General features: G+C 48.9%; 3 protein-coding genes across 5 annotated transcripts in view; 1 reads left to right on the top strand and 2 right to left on the bottom strand.

The window, feature by feature from the left end:
* Positions 1 to 1,048: 1,048 nt before the first annotated feature.
* LOC120951659 (uncharacterized) lies at positions 1,049 to 6,635 on the top strand. Its single transcript, XM_049606993.1, has 5 exons — positions 1,049 to 1,367; positions 2,122 to 2,332; positions 4,601 to 4,789; positions 4,867 to 5,235; positions 5,323 to 6,635. Exons 1-5 carry the CDS (start codon positions 1,092 to 1,094, stop codon positions 6,078 to 6,080), a joined length of 1,803 nt encoding a protein of 600 aa, XP_049462950.1. The 5' UTR covers positions 1,049 to 1,091; the 3' UTR covers positions 6,081 to 6,635.
* Positions 6,636 to 7,573: 938 nt separating this feature from the next.
* LOC120951658 (ATP-binding cassette sub-family B member 10, mitochondrial) lies at positions 7,574 to 10,830 on the bottom strand. Its single transcript, XM_040370468.2, has 9 exons — positions 10,735 to 10,830; positions 10,162 to 10,577; positions 9,880 to 10,086; positions 9,334 to 9,818; positions 9,029 to 9,260; positions 8,767 to 8,953; positions 8,599 to 8,698; positions 8,303 to 8,527; positions 7,574 to 8,235 (listed from the first exon to the last, which is right to left on the bottom strand). The coding sequence occupies exons 2-9, from the start codon at positions 10,568 to 10,570 to the stop codon at positions 7,960 to 7,962; spliced, it is 2,121 nt and encodes a 706-aa protein (XP_040226402.2). The 5' UTR covers positions 10,571 to 10,577; positions 10,735 to 10,830; the 3' UTR covers positions 7,574 to 7,959.
* A 7,929-nt stretch (positions 10,831 to 18,759) lies between these two features.
* Positions 18,760 to 26,945, bottom strand: part of LOC120951656 (pneumococcal serine-rich repeat protein) — a 39,682-nt gene continuing 31,496 nt past the window's right edge. For all 3 annotated transcript variants that reach the window (XM_040370463.2, XM_040370467.2, XM_040370466.2), the window contains 4 exons: positions 25,056 to 25,277; positions 24,396 to 24,955; positions 23,708 to 23,874; positions 18,760 to 23,318 (listed from right to left, as the gene is read on the bottom strand). In XM_040370463.2, coding sequence (XP_040226397.2) covers positions 20,570 to 23,318; positions 23,708 to 23,874; positions 24,396 to 24,955; positions 25,056 to 25,277 — 3,698 coding nt within the window. In that variant the 3' untranslated portion in view covers positions 18,760 to 20,569. The remainder of the gene's footprint in view (positions 23,319 to 23,707; positions 23,875 to 24,395; positions 24,956 to 25,055; positions 25,278 to 26,945) is intronic.

Below are 26,945 nucleotides of genomic sequence, written 5' to 3'. Positions count from 1 at the left end.
ATCATGCACCTACAGAGTTCAAGTGCATTCGGTGACCACCCTGGGGGGGGGGGGCCTTGTCTTAAGAAATATGTCAAAAGACGATGCCCATTTTGTCCCCGCTCCTCTTCACCACCACACCCTCCACGCTCGTGAAGATCCTTTTCTTCTGACCTCATTTTGCTGTTTGTTTTGCGCTCCCAGGGTTTTGAAGGAGTTGCGCGTTTCCTTTTTGCAACCTTCAGAGAGTTATAGAGCATGGGTGGGGAATGGGAGGAGGTTTCCCATTGAATAATTGAAGCTGTTTGTTTTGTAAACACACATACACACAAGGTGTGCTACCTTTGGTTACTAAATTTAGCTTTGGGAATGTTTTCACTCCACACCCAACCCTTTAAAATAGAATGCGTTGGGGACATGTTGTAACCCTCTCTCACTCTTGCTCTCTCTCTTCGACTACGCAGAGCGCAACGTAACGAACACGTGTCACGCACCGAAACTTTCAAACGTGAGCTAACGTTTACACGCACCCGCGTATCGATCGCAGGTGGCGCTGAAGCACGGACGGCACGCGTTGCTTTAAATGATTAATTTTGTGTGTGTGCTTTAAAAATGTACTCCCAACACACAAAAAACGGTTGAAAACCACTGCCCATTTTTTTTAGGCAGCCGCTCCAGCAGCAGTACGTGTGCAACATGTCGGCTTTAATGTGTTTTCTTCTTCTTCTTCTTTTCTTACAGCCCCATTTAAATACACATATCAGACAGCAGAGTTTACAGTGCCAAAAGCAAGCGCAACACACAAGCGGACACTGGCAAAGAAGCCATAAACAATCGTTCCACCTAAAGTTCTTCCACCAGTTCTTCCAGCTAAGTTAAGGCTAGCAAATAAAGTTACCGTGCTGCCACAACCGAGTGCAGCACAGCACAGTTTGTACAAGTGAATCGGCAACTTCTCGGTCATCCCGAAAAATAGAAACGTACACCCACTATCTTATCTCGCGATAGGAGACAAATAGTTCCATCCGACGAAGACTGCGACCACGTGTGCTCCCCAAACCCAAGAATCATCTTTTCCGCAGTTTTTTTTTTTTTCAAAAGAAGCCAACAAAATGATGCGCTCCTTTGGACCGTTGGCCGCCCGGCTTATTGGGCATGGGCAGGGGCTCCCCGCGCCGGTCGGCCGGCACCAGCGCTACTGGAGCCAGCGGTGCGTACGGCTGCTCAGCACCAAGCGGCAGGTGAAGTATCTCGAGGACACCATCTTCCCGCCGGAGAACGGCCTGGAGCAGAACTCGCTGTACGACAACAACATCCCGGTGCCGCACGTTACCCTCGACCACTACCTGTGGGACCAGTTCAGCCAGTGGGCCAACAAGACGGCAGTGGTAAGTGGCAAGCGGGTGGGAGGGAAGAGACCGCACAAGCAAGCAGGCAGGGTTCAAATTCCGCGCACCGCTTGCGCCCCCGACTTGAAAGCTGTCAAGTCGTTAGCCAATTGTTTTATGAGATAATTTATTCCTGCATCCCCCCTCGGCCAGGAGGGTCCGTCCGTGTTTGGTTAACCTGTGGCCGGTACGGGAAGGCGATAGTGCCTCGCAGTACCCCGCAGTACGCAGACGACAAACTGCGTTATCTCGCGTATTGTTGTTGATGCATCTCGCGCCTCGCGCGCCGGAGGCCAAAGTGCGCGATGATTGTGGCAAACGCACACACACACGGAGGCCCAGAGCAAAGTGGACACACATTATCTGTAGCAATTTTGAGCAGGTTTTGATAGGACCGAATTTATACCGGATTTTAAGGGTCCGAAAGAGGGGGAAGAAAGTGAAGCCAAAATTTGGCACTATCAGTGGATCGTCCGTCTGGTGCAAACCGGACGGAACGAGTGTGTAGGTTAAAAGGGAAACAGTGACCCATTCGGTGGGGATGTTTGATTGTGATTGAAAGAAGAAGAGCAAAAAGGAATAAATTTCCCCGAATCAAATGTGATCTGGAACGGTCTGGACAAAAATTTGTCGGAAATTTGGCTTGCGTTTGCGTCAGTTGTGACCCTATTTTTTGCATGCTTATCACGCTATTAATTTCTAAACATCAACATTCGACTTGTCTAACGATGCTTCTCTTTCCCATTGTCCACAGGTTTGCGGTATTACTGGGCGCAACTACACCTACGGCACGCTGCGCGATCACTGTGCGGCACTGGCGATCCGATTGCAGCGGAAGTTGCACCTAAACTTCGGCCAAACGCTCGCCGTGTGTCTGCCCAACATTCCAGAGTTCCCACTCGTCACGTTCGGTGGTATTGAGGCCGGACTGGTGGTGACGACGATTAACCCGATCTACACGGCAGGTACGAAGAACTTAGCCACGTGCGTGCGTGAACTATAATAGATGGTTAAGGTCCGAATAGAGGTAGCATGTAAGTGGTGAAATTGAAGTTTTGATTACATCCCGCAATACGCAAGTCTACGTCGAATCTCTCAAAAACCTGCAGTTGGGTATGATTCATTGACAAATATTGTATGGGAATCATTTGTTGGATCAGAGTTGGTTGTCTATCGGTTTTTACGCTAATAAGAAGAAGAAGAAGAAGAAGATAGCAAAGCCTCGCTGATACTGGGGTGAATCCGACGGATCTAGAAGGTTAACACTGACATCTCCAGTATAGGAATCAATTGGATGATGATAATTGACTAGCTGGATTCAGGATCAGATCCAAGATCTTTGAGGAGTCAAGAGCTGCTCCAGGACTGGTATGAATACAAATATCAGTGTCAAGGACCGATCAGAAGTTATGTGGACTGTTTTGTGTTCGGGATCAATTCCAGAAACGATATGGGTACTGTATAAATCTCAGAATCGATATCAGTTTTAATGACAGTGAAAGATCTAGTATCTGTTCCAAAACCAGTATGGATTCCGGATCTGTTTTAAGAACGACGTAGTCTTGGAATCAGTTCCAGGAACGATATGGGTTCTGTATAAATCCCATAATCGATATCAGTTCTAATGCTAGTATGAGATCTAGTATCAGTTCCAGGAGCAGTATGGGTTCCAGATCAGTTTTAGGAGTAACATGGGTTATTAATCAGTCCCAGGAACTATAGTATATAAATCTCAGAATCGGTATCGGTTCTAGGTCCAGTATCAATTCCAGGGCCAGTATGACGTTCACTATTAGCTCCAGGAACCAATACGAGTTCTGGATCAGTTTCAGAAACGACGTGGGTTCGACATGGGTTGGGAGAATGATATGAGTTCAGTATATGTATCAGAATCGATATCAGTTCCAGAACTAGTAGGAGGAACAGTATCAGTTCTTGGATTGGTACCAGCTTAGAATCAGTTCCAGGACCAGTATGAGTTCCGGATCAGTTTTAGGAGCGACATTCGGCTTCGGAATCAGTTCCAGGAACGGTATGGATTTTGTATAAATCTCAGAATCGGTATAAATTCTAGGGCCAGTATGAGGTCCAGTATCAGTTATAGGATTGGTACGAGCTTAGCATCAGTTCCAGGACCAGTATGGGTTCCGGATCAGTATTAGAAGCGACATTCGGGTTCGGGATCATTTCCAGGAATGATATGGGTACTGTATGGATCTTAGAATCTGTATCAGTTCATGTACTGGTACGAGATTAACATCATTTCCAGGAACCAATACGAGTTTAGGAGCGACATAGATTCACGATCAGTTCCGGTACAAATAATGGTTAAAATGGTCAAATAATGATTGCTCTAAATTGTCTCCATTCTTTAAATGTAAACACCAATTTTGTATTTCCACACCAACGCTACCTCTCTAATCACTGCATAGGTGAGGGCAGAAAGTCAAAAAGTGGAACACGATGTACTCGATCCCCGTCCAAAGATTGTGCTGCGTTGTCATTGGCGTGTCGCGTGCAATACCGGCGCCATTGATTTGTACACCCACATGGAAGTGAACCCCTGGAAGGGTTTGGTTTATCAGTGCCACTCGTACCTCGCCGGATTAGTGTACTGTCATCACCCACGAATTGAGGGCGCCATTATCATACAGCATCTCTCCACACGGTCATGCTGCGTACTCACGATTACTCACTGTAGCCATTCATCGCCCCCAATCGATCATTGAAATTGAAGGGTCGTAGAGCGCTTATCAGATGTGAGTGGAAGTTCACTTCCTTCTTGCTTGGGACAGGTACATCGTACACATACCTCAAGCAGAAACCAAAAAAAAAATAGGCCAGTCATTGCTTTATCGCAACCTTTTATGAGCGTAGCGAATCGATTGAGCTGTGCGCGAAGAACCAGTATTCGATCGGTTGTGCCGGTTTACACGGGGGTTCCAGCAAGACATGACTCCCCACGGTACATGAGTCGTAAATTAGCCCAATAACGCCGCGTGTGATAACGTTTTTTCCACGTTCCCCCTTTTTTTGTAGCCCGCGCAGACATTTCAGCACTTCTTAGAAAGGTCGCTCCTTTCCCGCGAGATAACATTCAACTGTCGTCTGCAATCGATTCGGCCGTTTCTTCCACATTCCCTCTCTCGATTATCTCGCCCATTCTCTATCACTGACGGGACAAGGTTCAAACAGAGTTTAATGTTTTTTGTTGTTGTGATTCCGTCTTGCAGAAGAAATTTCCCGCCAGCTGGTGGACAGCGACGCCAAGGTGCTGATCGGACTGGCATCCAACTATGCAGTATTAAGGGAGGCGGCACAGCAGGCCAAGCGCGACATACCGATCGTCTGCATCCGGTGCACCAACGACGAAAGCCTGCCGGCCGGTGCGATCGACTTTGCCGAGCTTTCCAACCCGAAAGGTACGACGGTTCGTGGCCTTGTCAGCATTGCAGTTTCTCTAACCTATTCCTCTCCTTTCCCACACACACGCACACAGGCATTCACTACAGCGAGCTGCGGCAGCACGATCGCACCGCGGACGATATCGTCTTCCTGCCCTACTCGTCCGGCACGACCGGCATGCCGAAGGGGGTCGAGCTGACGCACCTGAACATTGTCTCCAACAGTGAGATGCTGGCGGTAAAGGCAGGCAACGGCACGGTGGTGCTGCCCACCACCGACACCTTCCAGGACGTGCTGCCGTGCGTGCTGCCCTTCTTCCACATCTACGGCCTCACGGTGACGATGATCTCGAAGCTGCGGCAGGGCTGCAAGCTGGTCACGCTGCCCAACTTCAAACCCGACACGTTCCTGAACGCGCTCGCCGAACACAAGGGCACGGTGCTGCATCTCGTCCCACCGATAAGTAAGTCCTTCGCCCCCCCCCCCCCCCCCTCTTTGTCGTCCCCGTGAGGTGCTAATGGGTTTGTTTTTTTCCCTTCCCTCCGTCCAGTTATCTTCCTCGGCCATCACGACGGCGTCAAGCCACGGCACACCGACTCCATCCGGAACGTGTTCTCGGGCGCGGCGCCGATGGGAACGCCCGACGCCGAACGCTTTACCGCACGCGCCCCGAACGCCGAGTTCATCCAGGGGTACGGGCTGACGGAAACGGCACCGGTGGTGCTGATGGGTGCGCTTGGCTCGCGTAACTACGCCTCCGTTGGATCGCCCTGTCCCCGCACGCAGGCGAAAATTGTCGACCTGAACGATCCCACCAACACGGCCCTGGGGCCGAACCAGTCCGGCGAGCTGCTCGTCCGGGGGCCGCAGGTCATGAAGGGCTACCACAACAACCGCAAGGCGACGGACGAGATGATCATCGAGGGCGGGTGGTTGCGCACGGGCGACATCGCGCACTACGACGAGCAGCTGCAGTTCTACATCACCGACCGGCTGAAGGAGCTGATCAAGGTGAAGGGCTTCCAGGTGCCGCCGGCCGAGCTGGAGGAGCTGCTGCGGTCGCACGAAGCGGTGGCCGATGCCGCGGTCGTCGGCATGCCGCACCCGGTGGCGGGCGAGGTGCCGCGAGCCTTCGTCGTACCGAAGGCGGGCGCGCGCGTCTCCGAGGACGCACTGAAGGCGTTCATCGCGGAGAAGGTGGCCGTGTACAAGCGGCTCGAGGGTGGCGTCACCTTTCTGGACAGTATTCCGAAGAACGCGTCGGGCAAGATCCTGCGGCGGCAGCTTAAGCTCGAGCACTGCTCGTAGAGGGGAGAACCATTGGGGAGGGAAAGGCTCCCGCATCACACGATATTACCCTTGCGCTAGGTTGAAGGGTTCCACTACTTGTAAAATCTCATCTTCCTCTAGGTTTTGTTTGTTTTTGTTTTTGGGCAGGGCAATGTGAGGCGAGGTATAGGAAAGGAGCGAGAGAGCGAGAGCGAAAGGAGATTAGTGTAGGCACGTGTGCTGTTTGTTTTTTAATTAAGCTGACCATTCTCGAGCACAGACTGTATTAGCGCGACCCCCCTTTGGGAAAATGGTCGCCAACGACCGTACTGTGTGTGAAGGGCTCGGTTTTAGCGCGGCTCATCCCCCATTTTGTGGGGCGGCTTAGTGGTGGTTTTCTGTGGTACTGTATGTTATGTTTTTGTTTTTAATAGGAGGACGTGTTACTTTAGCTTTAGCCCGCCCTTTCCGCCTTTCTCCTCGAGCCCAGTGAGCACAAAGCATTAAGTACATGTTAAAACGTAAGCGTAAAAATAGACCATTTTGTATCCTTAAAAAGTGTAACCTGTCTATATAAATGCTCAGTGCTGCAAATGTCACTGTCAATGTCATAAAAAAATCTGACTAAAACAAAATCCATATCAGCGTCACGTACTCAATTGTCAAAAATCAGAGGTGATACTCAAAACGGTTGGTGTGACCAGTACATGCTTCATGACATTGTGTGCGAACATCGCTTGGTCAATCACTATGTCATGACTTTTTTTACTGATGATCAGTGATCAGTTTTGCAAAATGTCACTGACATAGTCATGACAAATTCCGGCTGAAACTAAATCATGTCAGCGTTACTGTGATGATCAGAGGCGAGCCTCAAACAGTTGATGCGACCATCACAACCAACTCTTGATCTGTCACTTTGTCGTGACATTTTCAGTCGGTGATCATCCCGACAGTCATGGGAGATATACGGTGCTTGTGAGTGGTTCCAAGAAACATAATAAGCTTGGTTTCTCTCTCTCTGTTTGACCCGACAGATAATCAAAACAGACAGAGGGAGAAAGCATGCTGATTTTGGTACTTGAGCCCTCACGCCAAGTATATTGCAAGAATGTCGTGATTATCACCGACAAAAATGTCGTAACCAAGTGAGTGACCAAGAATTGGGTGCTAATTAAAGTGTCACCAAGCATGTGATTGATCCTCCAACTGTTTGAGTCTCGTCACTGTTCATCTTAGATGTGTATATGAGCCGGCATTAAGCTAAGCTTGTCAGTCAGCGTATCGCGTTGGACTCAAGAATTCGCATGTCACGTTCACGCATGTCATGACGCACTTTAATTGAGTATCAGCAATGAGCATCAAGCTACCACGGACATGTTCAGTGTTTTCGTTGGTTAAAATCTCGTGATGCTCATGACATTTTGCAGCACTGTAAATGCTAAACCTTCCAACGGAGGAATATTCGATGACAAAAAAGGACGGGACAGTTGGTTTCGGAAGTCGCAAAGGGAAACGTCGACATTGGACCCTTTCTCTTACACATCGTTTACTATTCCATTTCCATCTTCCCGGCAGTTTGTTACTGTGCTAATAGTGTGTCATTTGTCTGTGTGCTCCGGCGCGTGAGGTAATGTAATGAAGGAAAGAAACAATTTAAGGAAGGAAAACAACAACTTCTGACGCGATGCGGGCACACAAGACAATACGAGCCTGGAACGTAAATAAATACTAAAACAAAACTATGTACGTCTTTCTCTCCTATCCCCCTCCCCTTACACCGTACCACAGCGGAAGAGAATGTGTAAAAAAATAAGGCGAATCTCTCTAACAAATGAAAAACGAAGCCGAAAACTCGACAACCCAAATTGCAAAACCAAACCTGCTACAAACAAAACCAATATCCCGCCACCTCGCATTAACTAATCGCCGTCGTGCTGAACGTTTGCCTTTGCACCAGCTCCCGAAACACGCCACCCTCGGTCGCGATCAGCTGCGCGTAGTTGCCGTGCTCCACGATCTGCCCATCTCGCAGCACCGCAATGTTGGTCGCGTTGCGGATCGTGCTCAGCCGGTGGGCGATCGTCAGCACGGTCCGGTTCTTGGTCAGCCGCTCGAGCGCGTTCTGTATCAGCTCCTCCGATACCGCGTCCAGTGCGCTGGTCGCCTCATCCAGGATCAGTATTTTGGGGTTCTGCTTGCAAATGGGACACGCGTTGAGCGTTGAGTACGTTGATGGTGGACCTTTTTGCGCTACTTACCCGTATGATTGCCCGCGCGATCGCAACGCGTTGCTTTTGGCCGCCGCTCAGCATCACACCGCGCTGGCCGACCAGCGTATCCAGCCCGTCCGGGAAGTGGCGCACAAACTCGTCCACGTGCGCTTCCCGCACGACCCGCTGGAAGGCGCTTTCGGAGATTTTCTCGCCCATGTTCAACCCGTACAGGATGTTTTCCCGTATGCTGCCGCTGAACAGTACCGGTTCCTGGTGGAGAAGCCGGGGTTGAGTGGGTACAGCCTAGCAGAGTCGTTTTTTTTTTGCAAGCTATAGCCTACCTGATTAACTGCTCCGATGTGGCGCCGCAGTGAGGAGGGATTTAGGTCGCGCAGATCGGTCCCATCCAGCCGAACGCATCCTTGTGCCGGATCGTAAAGCCTAGGAAGGCGATTTTTGTGTCACATTGGTATTGCATTTCACCCGAAACTGTCCTGTTCCCGTATTACCTTAACATTAACGATGCGATGGTCGATTTGCCGGAGCCGCTGCGTCCCACGACGGCAGTCGAGGTACCCGGTTCGATTGTCAAGTTTACACCGTTCAGGATCGGTGCGTCCGGTCGGGATGGATAGTGGAAGACAACGTCACGGAACTGAATCTGCCCCGCCGGTGGATTACTCACCTCAATTCCTCCTAATAGGGAGAGCAAAATAATTGTAAATTTACTTTCCACCCTTCAATAAGCTATCGCGATTGTCGCGAACCTACCATCGATCGGAATTGCATACTTCCTGTCGATGATTTCCCACAGCCTACTAGCGGAACCGACGCCCTTGTTCAGCTCGGTATAGAAGTTGCTTAGCCCACCGATCGAGATGGCGGTGTAGCCGGCGTACAGTATGAACGACGTCAGCGCACCGATCGTCATTTCCGCGTTGTTCACCATCGTGCCGCCGTAGTACAGTACCGAGAGGATGATAATGTTGCCCGACAGCCCCGTCTAGAAGGCAGAAATGTAAAATTCAAATTTTGCCACACGAAAAACATCCATTCCATTCTGCCCCCTGCCCTACCATGCCGTAAAATGTCGCGCGTGCTTTCGTCTCCCGGTAGCCAATGTTGAGCGCATCGAGCAGCTGCTCGGAAAACAGCTGCTTCTCGAACCGCTCCTTGCAGAACACCTTCACCGTCTTCACGTTGCCCAGCCGTTCCTCGCCGATCTTCATGATCTCCGCGTACTTGTCCATCAGCTCGCGCGTAATGTTGCGCACATAGCGGCCATACACGACGGCACCGCCCGCGACGCACGGCACGATGCACATGCCGACCAGCGCGAGATGGGGCGAGGTGTAGATCATCATGCCCGTGCCGGCCAGTATCATTGCGGTCGAGCGCAACCCATCCGAGAGGTTCATGCTGAGCGAGTTGCCCACCAGGTACGTGTCGGAGGACAGCCGATTGACCAGCTCGCCCGTACCCTTCCGGTCGAACCAGCCGGCCTCCTGGTTCAGCATCGAGCTGTACACCTTGGCGCGGATGTTTTTCGTTATTCGAAGTGCTGAAATGAAAACGGAAACATAAATCACAAACCGCTTGGTTCAAGCTGGTCCGCTACGTACAGGCATTGCTGAACAGGTACACCCGGCCAAAGTTGGCCAGTCCGCCGAGCAGGAAGATGCCCCCGAGCAGCAAACAGAACTGGTCCAGCTTCTCCTTCGCCATGCCCGTTTCGGCCGAGCTGGCGTAGATGATGTCCAGAATTTTGCCCAACCCGAACGGTACCGACATGGTGATGGCGGATGAAATTATCAAACAGCCAATGCCACCTAGAGCGGGAAGCCAATAAGAAAAAAAGCGTGTTTTTTTACTGCCACTTATCACAACGCTCTCGGTTTATCAACCTGTAATGTTCCACTGCTCCGATTTCGCAAAGCCCAGCAAACGCTTCACATCGGACGATCGGAGCTGCAGCTTGGCCGGCTGTTTCGCAATCGAGTCCGGCTCCTTGCCGGCAATTGCACCATTTTTGGCGCTCTCTTCCACCTTCCCGCCGTTGCTTGCTAGGTGACGCCTTGGAGATGCTTCGGCCCACAGATTGCCGGCTATCAGCTGTCGATTACGAAATCTGTCTTCTGCAACGCTGTACCGGCTTGTGCTGATGTACGATCGCTTTCCTCCAGCACAGTGGCGCGTGTTTCTGCCGCTGGCTGCCGTCCTTTCCAACCCATTTCTGCTGGCGAGGTGGTGTAGCGGGCGAAAGGTACACGAGCGGATTTTACTTTCACTTCCACGGAGTAAATTTATAAACATAGTAAAACTATGGATTCGTTAAGAATGCAATGAATGGGAAGGGAAGGAGAGCAAACAGAAAAAAACACATGTATAGTTGCGGGTGCAGTTACGGTAGAATTGTTGGGCAAAATGCTGTTGATAGATGGACGGGCTGAAATTTAAAATTACGAAATTCAACTTACGCTTCCTGCACACGCTTCCCTCAGCAGCACCGCGATCGTCTTGTGCGATTATTATTGTGGTACAAAAATAAAAGAGAAAGTTCCGTCGGGGGGAAATGTTTTGTTTACGTTTCGTTTGCCCATGCGTTGACAGTTGCTGCGAGAGGGATTTTTTTTAAATTGACCGTTTTTTGGTTGTTGTAGTGGAGCGAAATTTCACATAAATTTGACAATTTAGAGTGAATTATAGAAAAATATGATTATTTGAAGTTATATAATATATAATAGAGACCAAAATGATAACAAATAACAAATAATATTTAATTTATACGAACCTACCACTGTGCACCGGTGGAATCTCAACACAGCTGTTCATTGTGGGCCTGTACACACCGTCGCGCGCTGATTTCAATTCAATAAAGTTATTGCTAAATAAAATAATTTTTTTGTTGTGATTTTTTAACACGCTGAGATTCACATAAAGAATGTATTTCATACACAGATTAATTATAAGATAATACAAAATGGAAAGCAATCAATTCACGCAATGCGTCACTTTGGTCTAATGTGCTGACGTACAGCCTTCTACAAGGTCGATTGAGTATCGATTTCTCATACCTCGACGGTTTGCCCTAACTTTACTGAATAAGATTGAAACATGCCACGGATGTCCAACCTATCCAAAACTTTTTCCGCTTTCTTCCGCATCTAAAAATTTCCGCTCATCAAAAAATAAAACCATTCTGTCTCCAACCGTCGATGCGATCGGATGCTTATCACGATCGCTCCACAGCAACAGATCGAAATCGCTTCAAAGCCGAAAGTTCACCGACTGCCCTTTTAGTAGTATCACTGTGTGTCCTGGTGGGTTCACTACGGTATCCCATAAGAAAAGGAAAGCACCCGTAGTAGTAGAAGAAGGAACCAGTTGCAAAAAAGTTCTTGCTACCGTCACACCAATGTCGACTGACAAAGCAAGACATCGTGAATACCCATCTTGCTACCGGGGAGACTTTCGTGTCTTCATGATGCCCGGAAAAAGTGAGCTCAACCTAGTGGCTATAACTGCATCCCTGCATAAAAGCTATCCTGCGGTAACCGATGTATTTCGTGTTCGTACTAACCGGATACGAATCACCGTTAGCGACCGAATGCAGGCGAACGCTATAGCAGCTGATCCACAATTCACTGATCACTACCGGGTGTATATCCCAGGTGGAATAGTTGAGGTAGCAGGTGTCGTAGAGGATCTGGATATTCCATCCGAAGAACTGCTAAAGTTGGGAATGGGTGCTTTCCGGACTCTTTCCACTCCAGGGGTGAGGGTGATTGCGGTGAAACCACTTTACACCTCTTCCACAGTAAACGGGCAAAAGACGTACACGGAAACAAAATCAAAGCGCGTTACGTTTGAGGGAACTGTACTCCCTAGTTTCTTGGTGTACGAAGGACTCCGCATTCCTATTGCAAGACCCTTTGTTCCCAAGATTCCAACATGCGAGAAATGTAGTGAAATAGGTCATACAAAAGACTTTTGCAGCAACAAGTTTAAATGTTTTAAATGTCAAGGTCAACATCCGTCCTCGGATTGCACTGCAGCGCCATTCAAATGCGCTCAATGTAAAAATCATTGGCATGAACTAAAAGAGTGCCCGGTGTACAAGAAGTCCCAAAATGAACTAAAAAAAGCCCAGTACCAATTGGCCCGTGGGTCATATGCTGCAGTTCTAGCGAATGGTAGCTCGACCGAAAACACATACAGCGTGCTAGCTGAAGAGTTCACATCGGTAAACCAGGAACCAGCCCCTAAAATCTCGGAGGTGATAATAAGAGTGAAGAGATCCGTGAATCGTCGTCGTCCTAGGAAAACCCCTATGAAGGCTACGCCTCCTAAGGAGAAGAAAGCTTCTCTACGTTATGAGAAGAAAAATTCTCCTCCCCAGGCACCACCTCGTCTAGCACGTGCCCCTCGTCCCAGAAAACCTAACAATCCTTCGCTGGACGAGGATCTTCCATCACTCCCTTCTCCTTCCCTCCCCCGAAATCCCCAGCCCAAGCCAGAGCCAAAAAAGAAACCTCGACGAAAGGTTCAGTCGCTGTCCATATCAGAAATGATTGACTCAATGATTACAGCGCTGGCTTTTCCAGAACCATTGAAAAGCATAATTGCTATGACACGACCAATGTTGGTCAGCGCAATAAAGCAATGGCTTGGGCAATGGCCTGCTTTGAGTTCGTTGGTACAATTGGAACATTAACCCGTCCATGGCTAACATACTCCAATGGAATTGTAGAAGTTTTCTTGGAAAAATAGATATGTTTAAAGTACAGGTAAACAAGCACAACATAGATGTATTTGTCCTATCAGAAACTTGGCTCTCCCCTGATAAAAAAGTTACCTTCCACGGATATAACATTATACGCCAAGATCGAAACACTATAGATAGGGTTAGGCGTGGTGGGGGAGTACTCATAGGAGTACGAAAAAACATACAATTTTTTCGAATACCCCTCCCCTCACTACTAATTATTGAATGTGTCGCAATCCAGGCAAAGATAGGCGATCTTGATTTATCCTTTGCATCTGTATATATCCCACCGGAAGCCGAGATTGAACTTGAGAAGATCAAAAAGGATCTTGAAATAATAGCATCTGCAATGAAAACACCTTTTCTTATCCTGGGAGATTTCAATTCTCATGGATACGACTGGGGATGCACACGAGACGACTCACGTGCTCCAGTCATTAGGGACTTTTGCGACAACCATAGATTGATAATATTAAACTCCGGCGATGCTACTAGAGTGGCAGGGCCTTCGGCGCGTGACAGTGCAATAGACCTGTCTCTATGCTCAGTGTCGCTTGCTCTGGATACTTTGTGGAAGGTTATCCAGGACCCTAATGGCAGCGATCACTTACCGATTGAAATTAAAATCACTACTGGAAGGCGCCCAATCAATAGCATACCGGTCAACTACGACATGACAAGGAATATTGATTGGACGAGATACAACGCACTTATGTCAGTGAGGCTGCCATCTGTGACATCCATTTTTGACCCACTAGTGGAATACAAAAATCTCGTAGACTGTGTAAACGAGTGCGCTCTTGCAGCCCAAACAAGAGAGCCCCGCCAAATAAGGACGCATACCAAGCCTCCCACTCCTTGGTGGGACAGAGACTGCCAAACTGCATACGTAGCGAAGCGAAAGGCATTTGGACAATATAAACTCCATGACTCCATTGCCTTATACGAAAAGTATAAAGCACTGGAGAGAACATGTAAAAACTTACTTAAAGCGAAAAAGAGAGGATTTTGGCGCAAATTTGTCAAAAACCTCCCGCCTGACACTTCGCTACGTGCGTTGTGGACAATGGGTAGAAGGATGCGAAACAGCACAATTACAAATGAGAGCGAAAGATTTTCAGGAGACTGGCTTTTTCAGTTCGCCGAAAGAATCTGTCCAGATTTCGTTCCAGCGCAGAAATTTGAACAACATGCGCCTTGCAGTGATCCTAGCTTGGATGCACCTTTCTCCATGGTCGAGCTATCCCTAGCTCTCCTTTCTTGCAATAATTCTTCCCCCGGACTGGATAAGATTAGGAGTAGTCTTCTCCGAAACCTTCCAGACGTGGCGAAGAAGCGGATATTGATGATATTTAACAAAATGATAGATCTCAATATAGTCCCGCAAGAATGGAGAGAGGTGAAAGTAGTCGCCATCTTGAAACCCGGCAAACCGTCATCAGAGCACGGGTCTTATAGACCTATATCCCTACTATCGTGCTTGCGCAAATTGTTCGAGAGGATGATTCTTTTTCGATTGGACAACTGGTTGGAGTCTAACAACTTGTTGTCCAGTACCCAATTTGGTTTCCGCAAAGGTAAGGGTACAAACGATTGCTTAGCGCTTCTAGTTTCAGAAATAGAGCTGGCACATACTCGTAAAGAGATGTTGGCCTCTGTATTTCTAGATATAAAAGGGGCATTTGACTCAGTATCGATTAGCATACTAGGTCAAAAACTTCAAAACGCGGGGTTAAGTCCTAAACTAAACACTTACCTTTGCAACCTCCTTTCTGAAAAAGCAATGAATTTCGATAATGGTCTCGCTCAAACAAGACGGATCAGTTATTTTGGACTACCACAAGGGTCCTGTTTGAGCCCCATTTTATACAACTTTTATGTAAATGATATCGATTCATGTCTTGCCCCAAACTGCAACCTAAGGCAATTGGCAGACGACGGTGTTGTGTCAGTCGCTAGCAACGACATCGTAGGTCTTCAAAACCCTTTGCAAACCACGCTGAACAATCTGGAAGCGTGGTCAAACAACCTAGGTATCGAGTTTTCCCCAGAAAAAACTGAAATGCTTATTTTTTCATTTCACTACGATACACCAAAAAATAGGCGTGAGAACGTGTACAAACCAAAGTTTGACATATATTTATATGGAGAAAAAATCACGATTGCCCAAACTTTTAGATACCTAGGGGTTTGGTTTGACAGCAAAAATGTGTGGAGGTCACATATAGAACAACTGGCAAGAAAATGTGCCAAAAGAATTAACTTCCTCCGAACAGTCACGGGATTCTGGTGGGGTGCACACCCACTAGATCTCCTAAGACTGTATAAGACAACGATTTTATCAGTCTTGGAATATGGTTGCATATGCTTCCATTGGGCATCCAAGACGCATTTAATAAAACTAGAACGCATACAATATCGTTGTCTTAGAATTGCGCTGGGATGTATGAAATCCACCCATAATATGTCCCTAGAAGTGATGTCTGGAGTGATGCCGCTAAAACTACGTTTTGAACAATTATCGCTTCGCCTTCTACTTCGTTCCACAGTATCTAATCCACTAGTGATTGATAATTTCAAATCCCTACAAGAGGCAGGTTCTAACTGCAAAATCATGAAGATATATCAGGATTTTGTATCTTTACAGGCTAACCCTAGTGCTTCACAAGCAATCAGCTGCGCCAATCTACCGGAGTCCTACAATTCCCTTTTGGTAACTGATTCCTCTTTGCAAGAGGAAACAAAGAACATACCAAACGATCTTCGCTGGAGGACAATTCCCAGCATTTTTGTGAACAAGTATGGCCATCCCAACGAAAAACAATATTTTACGGACGGATCCTTTTCAGACGTGGGCACGGGCTTTGGTGTATATAATACATCCAAACAAGCCTTCTTCAAATTGAGACAGCCATGCTCAATATTTGTCGCAGAGTTGGCTGCCATATTTTACGCGTTGCTTCTAATAAGCGCGAGCCCTCCGGATCAATATTATATATTCACTGACAGTCTCAGTGCTGTCGAAACTTTGAAATCCGTGGAGGCGATAAAGAGCTCTGATTACTTTATTAAAAAAATTCTAGAAACACTAAGCTCTCTGTTCAATAAAGCGTTTCGAATATCGCTTGTCTGGCTACCTGCTCATTGCGGAATCCCTGGCAATGAGAGGGCAGATCTCTTGGCCAAACGAGGCGCCTCTGAGGGCGATTCCTTTGAACGATCGATTCAGCCTCACGAATTCCTCCGCTTCCCACAGCAATTATGCATGGCTCGTTGGCAGAGCATGTGGGATGCCGATGATCTCGGGAGATTTCTTTACTCCATCTCTCCTAGGGTGACACAACGTCCTTGGTTTCAAAGCCTACAGGCAGATCGTGGATTCATTCGCATGACATCAAGACTCATGTCAAACCACTATGCGATGAATGCACATCTACAACGTATAGGGATCGTCGATACAAATGTATGTAGCTGTGGCAAAGGATTCCACGACATCGACCACGTCATATGGTCATGTGTGGAGTTTGAAACAACAAGACCCGCACTACTATCGACGGTTCAAGCAATAGGGAGAAACCCTGAAGTCCCAATACGTGACATCCTTGGTCAAAGGGACTACGAATACGCGAGAATTCTGCACAGATATGCTAAGGAGGTTGGCATCACCTTGTAATCACGTACCGAACTTACATGTTTAGAGACCCAATAAATGTATAGGTATGATCATGTATGGCTTAGGGTGTATGGGCGTTCGTGTGCATGGGTGGGTGTATGCATGGGTGTGCGTGTGTGCATGTGGATTTTCTTTATATCCACATCTACGCGCGCGTAGCCGTGTGGACACTTATTAGTGTTCTCGCGCGTACATATTTACCCGGTTATGTATTATTGTACCTATTAGCATATTTGTTAGAAGTAATCTTAGTGTGTAGTATATTGTCTACGTTGTATGTTAAATTATGTTTAGTGATCCTCGGGCAGTCTGAACACATAACCGACGGTTGGGGCAGAAGCTCACCACCATGACGAGCTCAGAGTGGTGATTTAGAACAACCAAGCCATCGCGGAGCACTAGACAACCCGGATACTGGAAACCATCGCTCACCTAACACCTGTAAAATACGGTGTCGATGCCATATACACTAAATCCCTGCTCCTTTGGATGGGAATACTGGAATTCCCCATAGACACTATGGAAAGAGAACGGCTGACATACAACAGAATCCGAGCCCACCCGGAATAAGGTGCACAAAGCCGAGCAAGGAAATGTGCTTCGGCCAGCCCATAGATATTAAGAAATACAATAGAACCAACAATGTTAGATTTAAGTCTAGTCCATAATGATACGGCCAACCAGGCCGTCCTTACGAGAAATAAAAAAAAAAAAAAAATAAAACTAATAAAACCATGTTTTTGTTCGTTTTTACGCTCTTTCTGGTAAACTTCTCACGCTGACATCGAAAATGTCTCAATCGGTGAAGAATATTACATTATCTGTAACGATTATTTGAATACCCTTCCTATCCCAACACATGGATTGAATTTCTGACAAACTTCCCCGACAAACCCACCTCGATCGCAACGACCAGCTAGTCCCACAACCCCAACCGGCACGGCACAACACAGTCCAGATGTTACCAAAACGGCGCCGGTGGTAGTGGTAAAACTTTCCAGCGAAACGCCGCGATACGATGACTTCCGGCTTCCGGCAGTGAACAAACACCACACCATACCATCGATACGCCCAACCAAGCTGGGAGTTAATTTAAATAAATCGTTTCCAGTTAAACTTTACAGATAAAGCTCATTGCGAATAGCTGTTAGATGATGTGACGCGCGTTGTACGCTACCACCTGGTTTCTTTCGCGCAATGTTACTGCATTCTTAGTCATTTGTAATAAAATACAATTTACGCAGATACTTTTCTTAACCATAGCTTTATTTCGCTTCAGATACAGTGCTTGAGATGATGCCGGGGCGACTCATATGATCCGATCTCTGACCTTCCGCGGTCGAATTATTTATTCTATTTATCCTTTCTTATATGCACACACTCTTCTTCCACTGCTGCACCTGCCGCCTAAACCATGCTTCTTCTTACCTACGGTGTTAATTATTACTCTTTCGTACTGTATATGTAAAGATATCTGTGTATGTATATGTATATGGTTTTATATAATTTATCATAAAAAATATGTATTCTTTTCCATTTGTCGTCTTTTAACAACCCTTTTCAAGGGGAGGGGGCTGGTGGGGATGATGCTGGTGCTCCTCAGGCTTTTGCGTGTTTTTAAGCGCGTCGAGAACGGTGGCCGCTTTAACCTTCCGCTCAAAAGTTTTATCATTATTAGTAAGCTTTTTAACAGTGTGTGTGTGTTGTGACAAACTATATGCATTGTTGGTTTGCCGCTCGATTAAATAATCATTAAATGGCTTGCATTCCATAATTGCGAAGCACCTTGCGCCTGGGAAAAAGGTCAATTAACGATACCGCGAGTAAGTGGTGCCTAACACCGTAAACAAGTACTGAGCGATAAAGCAAAGTAACCCTTGCAAAGTATACAGACAAATCGACAGTGCGCGAGAGAGAGAGAGAGAGAGACACGAAGACGGGAAAACATATAGGGAGGAAGCAAGCAAGAGAGCAAGAGATAGATCGTACAGAGAGACAATCAACCAAAATCCGTACTACCACGCTAATGGTCTTGTATAAAATGTGTTTGTGTGTGTATGTGTGTATGTTACAATTCTCAGGATACGATTTATTTCTGTTTTGATTCACCATTATGCATAGCTTGCGATCATAACCTAACTAACTAACTAACTTAGCGGCTATCTAAATAATCGTGATAAGATAGCGTTGAAATATAATACAGGTAGACGTAACAGAAACCGTTCGGCAATGTGCGTGCGTGAGTATGTGTAAGTGTATCTGAAGTGTGTGTGTCTTTGACTGTATGTAGTTGTTTGAGAAATGAACTAAAACAATAGTTCCACACAATTCTCGCTCGTTTTGCTCATTCTACTTCTCAATTGAATTCTCATTTACCTTCTCACCTGAGCACGATCGCCACGAACGGTTTGCACAAGAGGAACACACACATTTTAACAGCTTCTGGGTGCTAACTTCAGCAGTAGCTGAACCAAAACTAAAAAGCGAAATATGTATGTGTTTTATGGGGAGAGGGTCCAACCAAACCGGCATGCGTGTGTGGACAGGTCCTAAACTAACTTCTATTCACTGCTACTAGTAGTATCGAGAATTAACGGAGAGAATGCCCTGCTGCGTGTCGTGATCGCGACACCTGCCATACTTCATTCCGTACTAAATAGTAATAAATTAAACCGTACCACAAACTGTTTGTCCCCCTAAATCTCACTAATCGTAATTAATATCTCTCTTTCTCTCTCGCTCTTGTTCTTCTTCTCGTAAATGAAGGGATTATCGATGCAAACAGATATTTATAGGAGAGCATATTACACGATGATAATCAGGATGATGGAAAGGTGTAATGGAAAGCGACTCCCACATTTACACGCAATTATCGTGCAGCCTTAAGCCTTGGCCTGTGTGTATATCGTTCGCCTCCCAGCGCGCACTATGGAATGTATGACTTGAGAGGGTCGTTATCGATTGTGTGTATGAGAGTGGCTTAAGCCTGTGGCAAAAGACTAAGCTTAGGATATGATCGATATGTTTTCTCATCTTTTGCATCTACTATGTATGTGTTTTGTGTGTGTGTGTGTTTCCCTGTACTCGATGCCACTACTGCTCTGCTGTCGGAAATTCAGTATTCATTTTCTATAGCAAACAGTAGTTCGAGTGTATTGAATTGAAGAAGAAAAGCATGAATTATGAAAAAAGGTATTAATGACTAGAGGGGAGTATGAAAGAAGAATTCATAAGGACTGTATAAAGCGGTGGTGGTACGGGATTAACGAGCTTATTCAATATACACGCTGTACACTGTAAGCTCCTCAGCAAGAATCATTAACCTGCAATTCCTTTTCAAAGCAAGAACGAAGCACTCTCGCTTCTCCATCACCACATCACCGTGTCGTGTGTGGTTGTTGGCATCAATTCGAGGCCGTGTTTTTTTGCTTGCCTTCTACTACTACTACTACTACTACTACTACTACTACTCCGCGGGGCTCGTATGCTTTTAGGCAGTTTTGTAAGGTAATAAGGTTGTCGCTAGAGGTCGCTAGTGTTTTCTGTTTCCTCAGGATTAAATAAGCCGTCGTGATCCTTCCTTTCCTGTATCCTTTCTTCCTGTGCTACTCCCTAACTACACTGTCCAACGAGAAGGGGGGGGGGGGGAGTACTGAGTTCTATGTCTCTTAATCCTTTAAATTCTATTTGATTTTTTGTTTGTTCTCTCGCTCGCTCTACAACATACCACGGGCGTGGGAGAGGATTAAGCTACATAGCTCAGAGGGGAGGATACTAGACCGAGAATGATAGAGCAATTGGTGCTGGAGTTTGCTGAATTCCCATCTGTTCGGTTCGCTCGTTTTGTTTTGTTTTGCTTTCTTCCTTCACGTGTTTAGGCACTGTTTTGGTCCTCATGCGAGGAAACGCGCGACATTGATCTTTGTTTCTGTTGTGGTATCACAGTTAACGATTTTGGTATCTTCGACAGCAGCTGGGCGGGCGAACTGTTGTCCAGCAGCGAGGAGGAGCCCCCGCCGTTCGCGGCCGTCGCGATGGCCACAAACTCCTGCAGCTGTGCCTGCGTCACCTTGTTGCCGTCCTTGAACAGGTGCTCGAACGGATTCAGCACCGCCGCAGTCGCCGCCGACGCGCTGCTGCTGCTGCTGCTGGTGGTGGTGGTGAGGAGTGAGGTGGGCTGCCCGAGCACAAGCGACGTCGCCGCGGGCGCTGGTCGATGCGAGGGCGATGACGTCTGTGTCATCGCTGCGTTCACTTCGCTAAACAGCGCGGCGACGGAGGAGACGGGCAACGACCCTGCCGAGGAGGTCGCGAACAGGGAGGGTAGAGAGAGGGTGTTGGCCGACATCAGCATCGGATAGACGGTGGTACTGTTCGGCAGGGAGAGCGGCTTCATCGAGGGCGGGACGGTCGCCGTCGCACTACTACTACTACTACCACTACTGCTCTTGGCAAGGCTGTTGTTGTTGACCGTCGTCGTCATGGTTACCGTGAGGCTGCTGTTTTTCTGCACATTACCCATCTTGTTCGCCCCGCTGCTACCGCTGAGGATCGGGATGAGCGAGTTCTGCTCGAGCAGCTGGTTCGGTAGTTGGACCACTTTGGCGGAGGAAGCGACGGATACGGCCACACTGTTGGCGGACCCGTTGTTGTTCTCCACCGACCCCGCGGTGGAGGCCAGCCGTAGGGCGGGTGGTGGTGGTAGCGTGGTTGCCGCCGCCGACGGCTGCTTGTTCGGTTGCGGCAGCTGCGACTGGCGCTTGTTGGCCACCGTCTGCTGCTGCTGCTGCTGCTGCTGCTGCATCATGTTCTGTTGCTGCTGGAGCAGCTTTTCCCGCCGCAGGATGCACATGCGGTTGTAGTCCTCGATCGAGATGTGGTAGGGCTTGCCGCCGGACATTACCTGCACCAGCTTGGGCAGGGTGCGCCCGTCCGCCGTCTGGTAGAGCGGGCCCGTTTTCAAGCTTTCCGACACACCGGGCGCGATGGGCAGGAGGGTTGGCCGCCAGGGACGCGTGGACGATTCGCGCCGCTCCGCTTCGGTCAGCTGCTCGGGCATCTGGATGATTTCGCGCGCCGTCGTAGTGGCGCTTGCATTCGCCGAGCCGGTCGTCCCGGTGCTAGAGGGGCCCGTCGGAGTGTTCGCCGTGGTGGCCGTTGCACCGGCAGTTGGCGATTTCTTGGCGAGAAGCGTCGCGGCGGCGGCGGTGACGGCATCGACGGCCGCAACACTTTGCAGCAGCGATTGCTGCGGTTGCTGCAACAGCGACAACTGTTTCTGGGCAGTGGCGGTAGCGGCTGCTGGTGGGCTGCCGACTGTTGCCGACTGTGCTGCCGCCGGTGGAATGGTGGTGATGGTGACGCTCGCCTTGCGGTTGCTGATGCTGATCAGCTCCGGCGGGGAGGACAAGGGCGCCTTGGGTTCGTCCAGTCTGACTACCTTAGTGGAGCCGCCGCCCACGGTCGAGGAGCTGTTCAGTGGCGAGGTAATTGCACTGGCCCCACCGGACGTCCTGCCACCACTATCAATCGACAGCTTGCGTTTGAGGCTTTGCTTCGTCGTCCCCTGGTCGCCACTGTTCGCCAGATGGAGGTTGTTCGATTTCAGCAAGCTCACCGGAGCCGGCGGCGATACCGGCGTAATTTCAGCCGACGAGGAACCACCGCCCGCCGACGTCCGCGGCCGAACCTTGTTCGCCGGCACGATCGTAATGGTGGCGCTGCTAAACTGCTGGAAGATGTGGCTCGTCTTGTCCGCGGCCACGGTCGGCGCTGTGGCCGCCGGCGTCAGCGAGGCAAGGGCGGGCGGTGAGGACGGCACCACCGACGGCACGTTATCGTACGAGCGTAACCGGTTCTGGACCGCTTCCGAGTAGGTGGTGGCACTGGTTTTGGCCTGCGGCGACAGCACCAGATCGCCGTTGCGGAAGTACTTCTCGAGCAGGAGCAGATGGCGCAGAAAGCTCGACTGGTTGCCGTACGGCTTCTGCAGCTCCTCCCAGAGCGCCCGTGTACTGTCGTCGTACTGTATCGTGGACTGCACCTTCGTCCAGCCCTCCGGCGTGCGCATCGACGACGAACTGAACGGAATGTTCACGTGCACGCCCAGCTCCTCCTCGCCCGGGAACAGCTCGCGCATCGAGATGTTGGGATTCGACTTGAGCACCTGCGTCATGTCGATGTTATCGTCCCGCGACTGCTGCTGCTGCTGTTGGTGCAGCGCGGAGAGGGATTTCGACGTCGGGATGATGCTGATTTCTTCCAGCTCGCTCATCTGCGTCGCACCGTTGCTTTCCACGATGGTCACGTCGGGCGACTTTCTGCTGCTGACGCGCCGTCTCACAGAGACGGAACTATCGCCGATCGAAAATATGTCACCCAACGTTTGATAACGCGCCGGTAGTGGATGCTGCTGGCTCTGTGATTCTGTGATGGTAGTCTCTTCAACTTCTTCATCCTCTGCCTCTTCCTCCTCTTCATCGCCGTCCGAAATTACAATGTCCGTGACAGGCATCGGTTGGCGCTGTCTAGGGACTGCTGCTGGTGCTACTGCTGTAACCGTTACTGCCGCTTCAGCCTGCTGCTCTCTCTGCTCTTCCGCCGCCCGCTGACGACACAACAATCTGCAACAGGAAACAAATGAGTTACACACACACGAAAGTTGCAGCAAGAAATCGTTCTTTGGACAATGGAGACGCCCGGTCATTCATTCTAAAGCAATTCAGAAAAGGAGGAAACGGTCCCCCTAGCTAGGGTTTTGAAATTCGTTTCCGTACACTCAATTACGAGCGTGTGTGAGTTTTAAACAAAAGGATGTCTCCATCCACCCACTATGGGTGAAGGGCGGGATCAAATAGTTCGGAAAAGTGTCATACACGACACGGACACACGTTTCATCCGGGCGGAAACGACGGAGCTAATGACCGGTCGAAACATTTCCCCCTTTTTCACACACACACACACACACACGTATGCATTCATGCATTCACACCTTCACGGTACACACACTTACCTTCGATTGTAGTCGTTCACAAACTGAGCCTTTTTCGTTTTCGGTTCCGGGGGCTTAATCAATAAATTAGCATAATATTTACATAATTTACACACGACCAACTCCGAGCTGCTCAGCCTCATTGAAATCCCCTGCTCCTGGATCAGGCGCTCCAGCTGTGGTACGTTCTGTTGGCGAGAGAAAGGAGAAACCGATACACGGGATGGTTATAATTTGCTACACAGACGTTTGCGATGGTAAAAAGAACCGCTGGAAGGAAGGATGCTTCCGAGCTACGACGTTCCAGGGTGTTCACATTCTTGTGCCGTCATTGGTGGGAGGTCGCGGGCCTGTTTCGTTGCCACATTCCACGGCAAACGCAAAACGCTAGAGAGTAAAACCCCCAAAACCGCACACATTGGTAAAGATGCTCTCCTTTGGGGGCTTTAATGGAGCAAAGTGGGGTTCTTCTTCGTGCAAGCCACAAATCCTTGCCAGTAGGTGCTCACTACCCCCCACGGTACTCGTGTAGTGCCCCGCTCTCTCCCCTAGGTCTTTACATTCGAACAAAGCAGGCTCGCTCACTCGCTCGACACCGGAACGCGAGCAAAGTTTGGCCAAAATTTATTGCCATTTATTTCCGGACGGCACAACAAACACACAAGGGGAAGAATGTCAACCCCTCCTTCGCCCTCGCGGTAATACTTACATTGTAGAGATGGTACACATGGTTCCTCTGCAGCGGTTTCGTGCACATGGCGCAGATCATCAGGTGGCTAATCTGCTCGTAGTGCTTGTTGCAGATGGAGATGTATTCGGCCGTCGCCTTCGCCGCCTGCTCGAGATTGATGTCCAGCTGTTTGCCAATTTTGCGCTTCATCTTCACCATCCACTTGCGGCGGAGCGATTGCATCGCGTGCGCGGTACACTGCCGCACGGCACAGATTTCGCGCGCCTTCCCGCCCGCCGTCGGGCCGTCCTCCATTGCAGTGGCCGGCTGCTCGGTCGCGATGCTCGTCGAACCGTCCTTGTTCGTGGTGACCTTAAGTACGAGCGGCGATACGGTCGATTGTGTTGCGGTGCTGTTGTTGTTGGTCGTCGAGGTGGAAGTAGTGCTGCTGCTGCTACTGCTCGCTGCACCGGTCGACGCGCTCGTCTGCGATACGGTGGACGATTTCTTCTTCTGCGGCGGGCAGTTGGCTTTGCGATCGACGTGCCGGTAGCAGGCATCACACAGACAGCTGTCAAGTGTGATCTTGGGCAGGGTAGCTATGGTAACCGGGAAGCGCCGCGAAAGAGACAAAGCAACATGTTAGCACAATATGAGCGCAGAACACATTCACATCAAAGCAGGCGCAACACCACTTACCGAGAAGAATCCGCTGCTGCCGCTCGGTCGATTTGATGGCGGCCACGTGGCACGGTGTGTCGTACAGACCGAACTTGCCACCGCAGTAGGAACACTGGTCCCGGCACAGCCGCTCCGGGTGCACATTGAACGAGGAAGCTTTCTCCGGGATGACCAGCGACTTCTGGCTCACCTCTTTGGAGGAAACGCTTTCGCCGACCGCTTCTGTGAGGTTTACGCCGTCTGTGGAGAGAGAGAGAGAAAGGTAATTGATTTCATACAAATTAGATCCAACGCTAATAGAGCGACATTTGAAACGTTTTTGCAGCAATTTGATATTTAATTACGTGCTTTTTTTTTGAATAAAAATGAGGACTAATCTGTCTGGAGTGCACCTCTTTCCCGCACCGAAGCACTTGGCACTTTGCAACGGTTGAAAAGGTGTCATTCTCAGCAGCGTAACAAAACAATCAACAAACCTTGCCACCGTTCCAGTACTAATATACATAAATTCGCACTTACAGCCACCGTCTACCCTTCCCTCATCCGTTTTACTTTTGTCAACATTTACTTTCGTGCACCGGGAAGGATACTCCGATGAGCGAAATGAGCACAGCAAAATGGCAAACCGTTACCCTCATTTGAATTCACCGTCTCCCTTTTTTATGTGGGGTAGACATTAACGTTGTCCCTTGCTTCGACCGACGCTCCGTGTACAGAAATGTTTAAATACTCGTTGTCCACCACCATCGCTCTTCTATCTACAAATCCCTACACCCCTTGGCATGCTTGGTGCTCCGTGCTGTCATCAGAAATCGATCAGAAGCAAAAGAAGAAGGTCAGCGCGTTTTAATATCCTACAAAATTCAATATTTTGATAGGAAACAAAGCGCTTCCGATGGCAAAAAATGGGCCTTCGCACAACCCATTCCCTGTGCCGTCCAAATCGGCTGCACAAACGGCAAAGGATAGAGATGATTTACAAATCCGATCAACAGTGTCGACATTTGGCGCTCCAGCTCCAGTGTCCTCCTCCACAAACCAAAACTTGCCTTTACCGTACTGTCGCAAGTGGAAAGAGGAGGGGAAAAGGTTTCGATTCGCCTCCCTTCCACTAAAACAAACGGCACTTGAATTCGCCACAAGAAAGGAGGGGGGGGGGGCTTTTGCTTGGAGGGTGGTTGAGAGTCGACGACAAATTTCCCATTGTGTCCGCTTCACAGACGGAAAATATTAAAGATACACGACGGCACGAAGCAGGGAAGGAACGACGATTGTTGTTGTCTCAAGACGATCCCTTTGCTTCACGCCGACCGTCTCTATTTGCCCGTCAATGTTCATCATATTACAAAACCAACCGAAGCTGCTGCTGCCACCACTGCCGAATGATATCGAGCCGGCATTGTCTTCTGTATCCTCCCACCACCCATCAAAAAACCGTCTGGTTTGTCGCTTTGATGAAAATAAAAAGCAATATCTTTCTCTTCAATTGCCGCGCCGCCAGCAGACGGTCCTTACCTACACCCTCTCTGCCTGACTTGTGGCAAAAGGGAATTAGGCGAGCGATTCGGGGTTTTTTGTGCACTTCCTTCGTCTTTGTTTGTTTGCTATCTTAAAAAAGGCAAGGCATTCTTCCTAAGAAGCGTGTCCTGCCAAAACCGTTAAGCGATGGTTTAATTACATTACACCATTCTTCGTGCGAATGGCAGCGCAGAACAGTGCCGTCTCATCGTGTTTTATGACAACAATTTTAATTATTATCGCTATATTCACACCCAAAACCGCTGTCGTCCCCCGTTTGCCATTTGCCAAGCCAATTGAGCGCCGATGAAGAGCAATCGTGTGTCTGTGAAGTAAAACTTAATCCCCTCCCCCCCCCCCCCCCCCCCCCTAATCAACATCTTTTAATAA

This window comes from Anopheles coluzzii, chromosome 2 (genome assembly GCF_943734685.1).
Source record: "Anopheles coluzzii chromosome 2, AcolN3, whole genome shotgun sequence".
NCBI lineage: Eukaryota > Metazoa > Arthropoda > Insecta > Diptera > Culicidae > Anopheles > Anopheles coluzzii.
Note: the sequence above shows the minus strand (reverse complement) of the source record. Positions and strands in the feature narration are given on the sequence as shown.

What these genes read in the sequence shown, in the direction of transcription:
- LOC120951659 (XM_049606993.1), top strand. Translation starts at nt 1,092, where the DNA reads ATGATGCGCTCCTTTGGACCGTTGGCCGCCCGGCTTATTGGGCATGGG. An exon ending in TAACCCGATCTACACGGCAG is followed by an intron (nt 2,333 to 4,600) that starts GTACGAAGAACT and finishes TCCGTCTTGCAG; the next exon opens with AAGAAATTTCCCGCCAGCTG. An exon ending in CGAGCTTTCCAACCCGAAAG is followed by an intron (nt 4,790 to 4,866) that starts GTACGACGGTTC and finishes ACACGCACACAG; the next exon opens with GCATTCACTACAGCGAGCTG.
- LOC120951658 (XM_040370468.2), bottom strand. Translation starts at nt 10,570, where the DNA reads ATGTTTATAAATTTACTCCGTGGAAGTGAAAGTAAAATCCGCTCGTGT. An exon ending in GGAGCAGTGGAACATTACAG is followed by an intron (nt 10,087 to 10,161) that starts GTTGATAAACCG and finishes TTCCCGCTCTAG; the next exon opens with GTGGCATTGGCTGTTTGATA. An exon ending in ATCGCATCGTTAATGTTAAG is followed by an intron (nt 8,699 to 8,766) that starts GTAATACGGGAA and finishes TCGCCTTCCTAG; the next exon opens with GCTTTACGATCCGGCACAAG.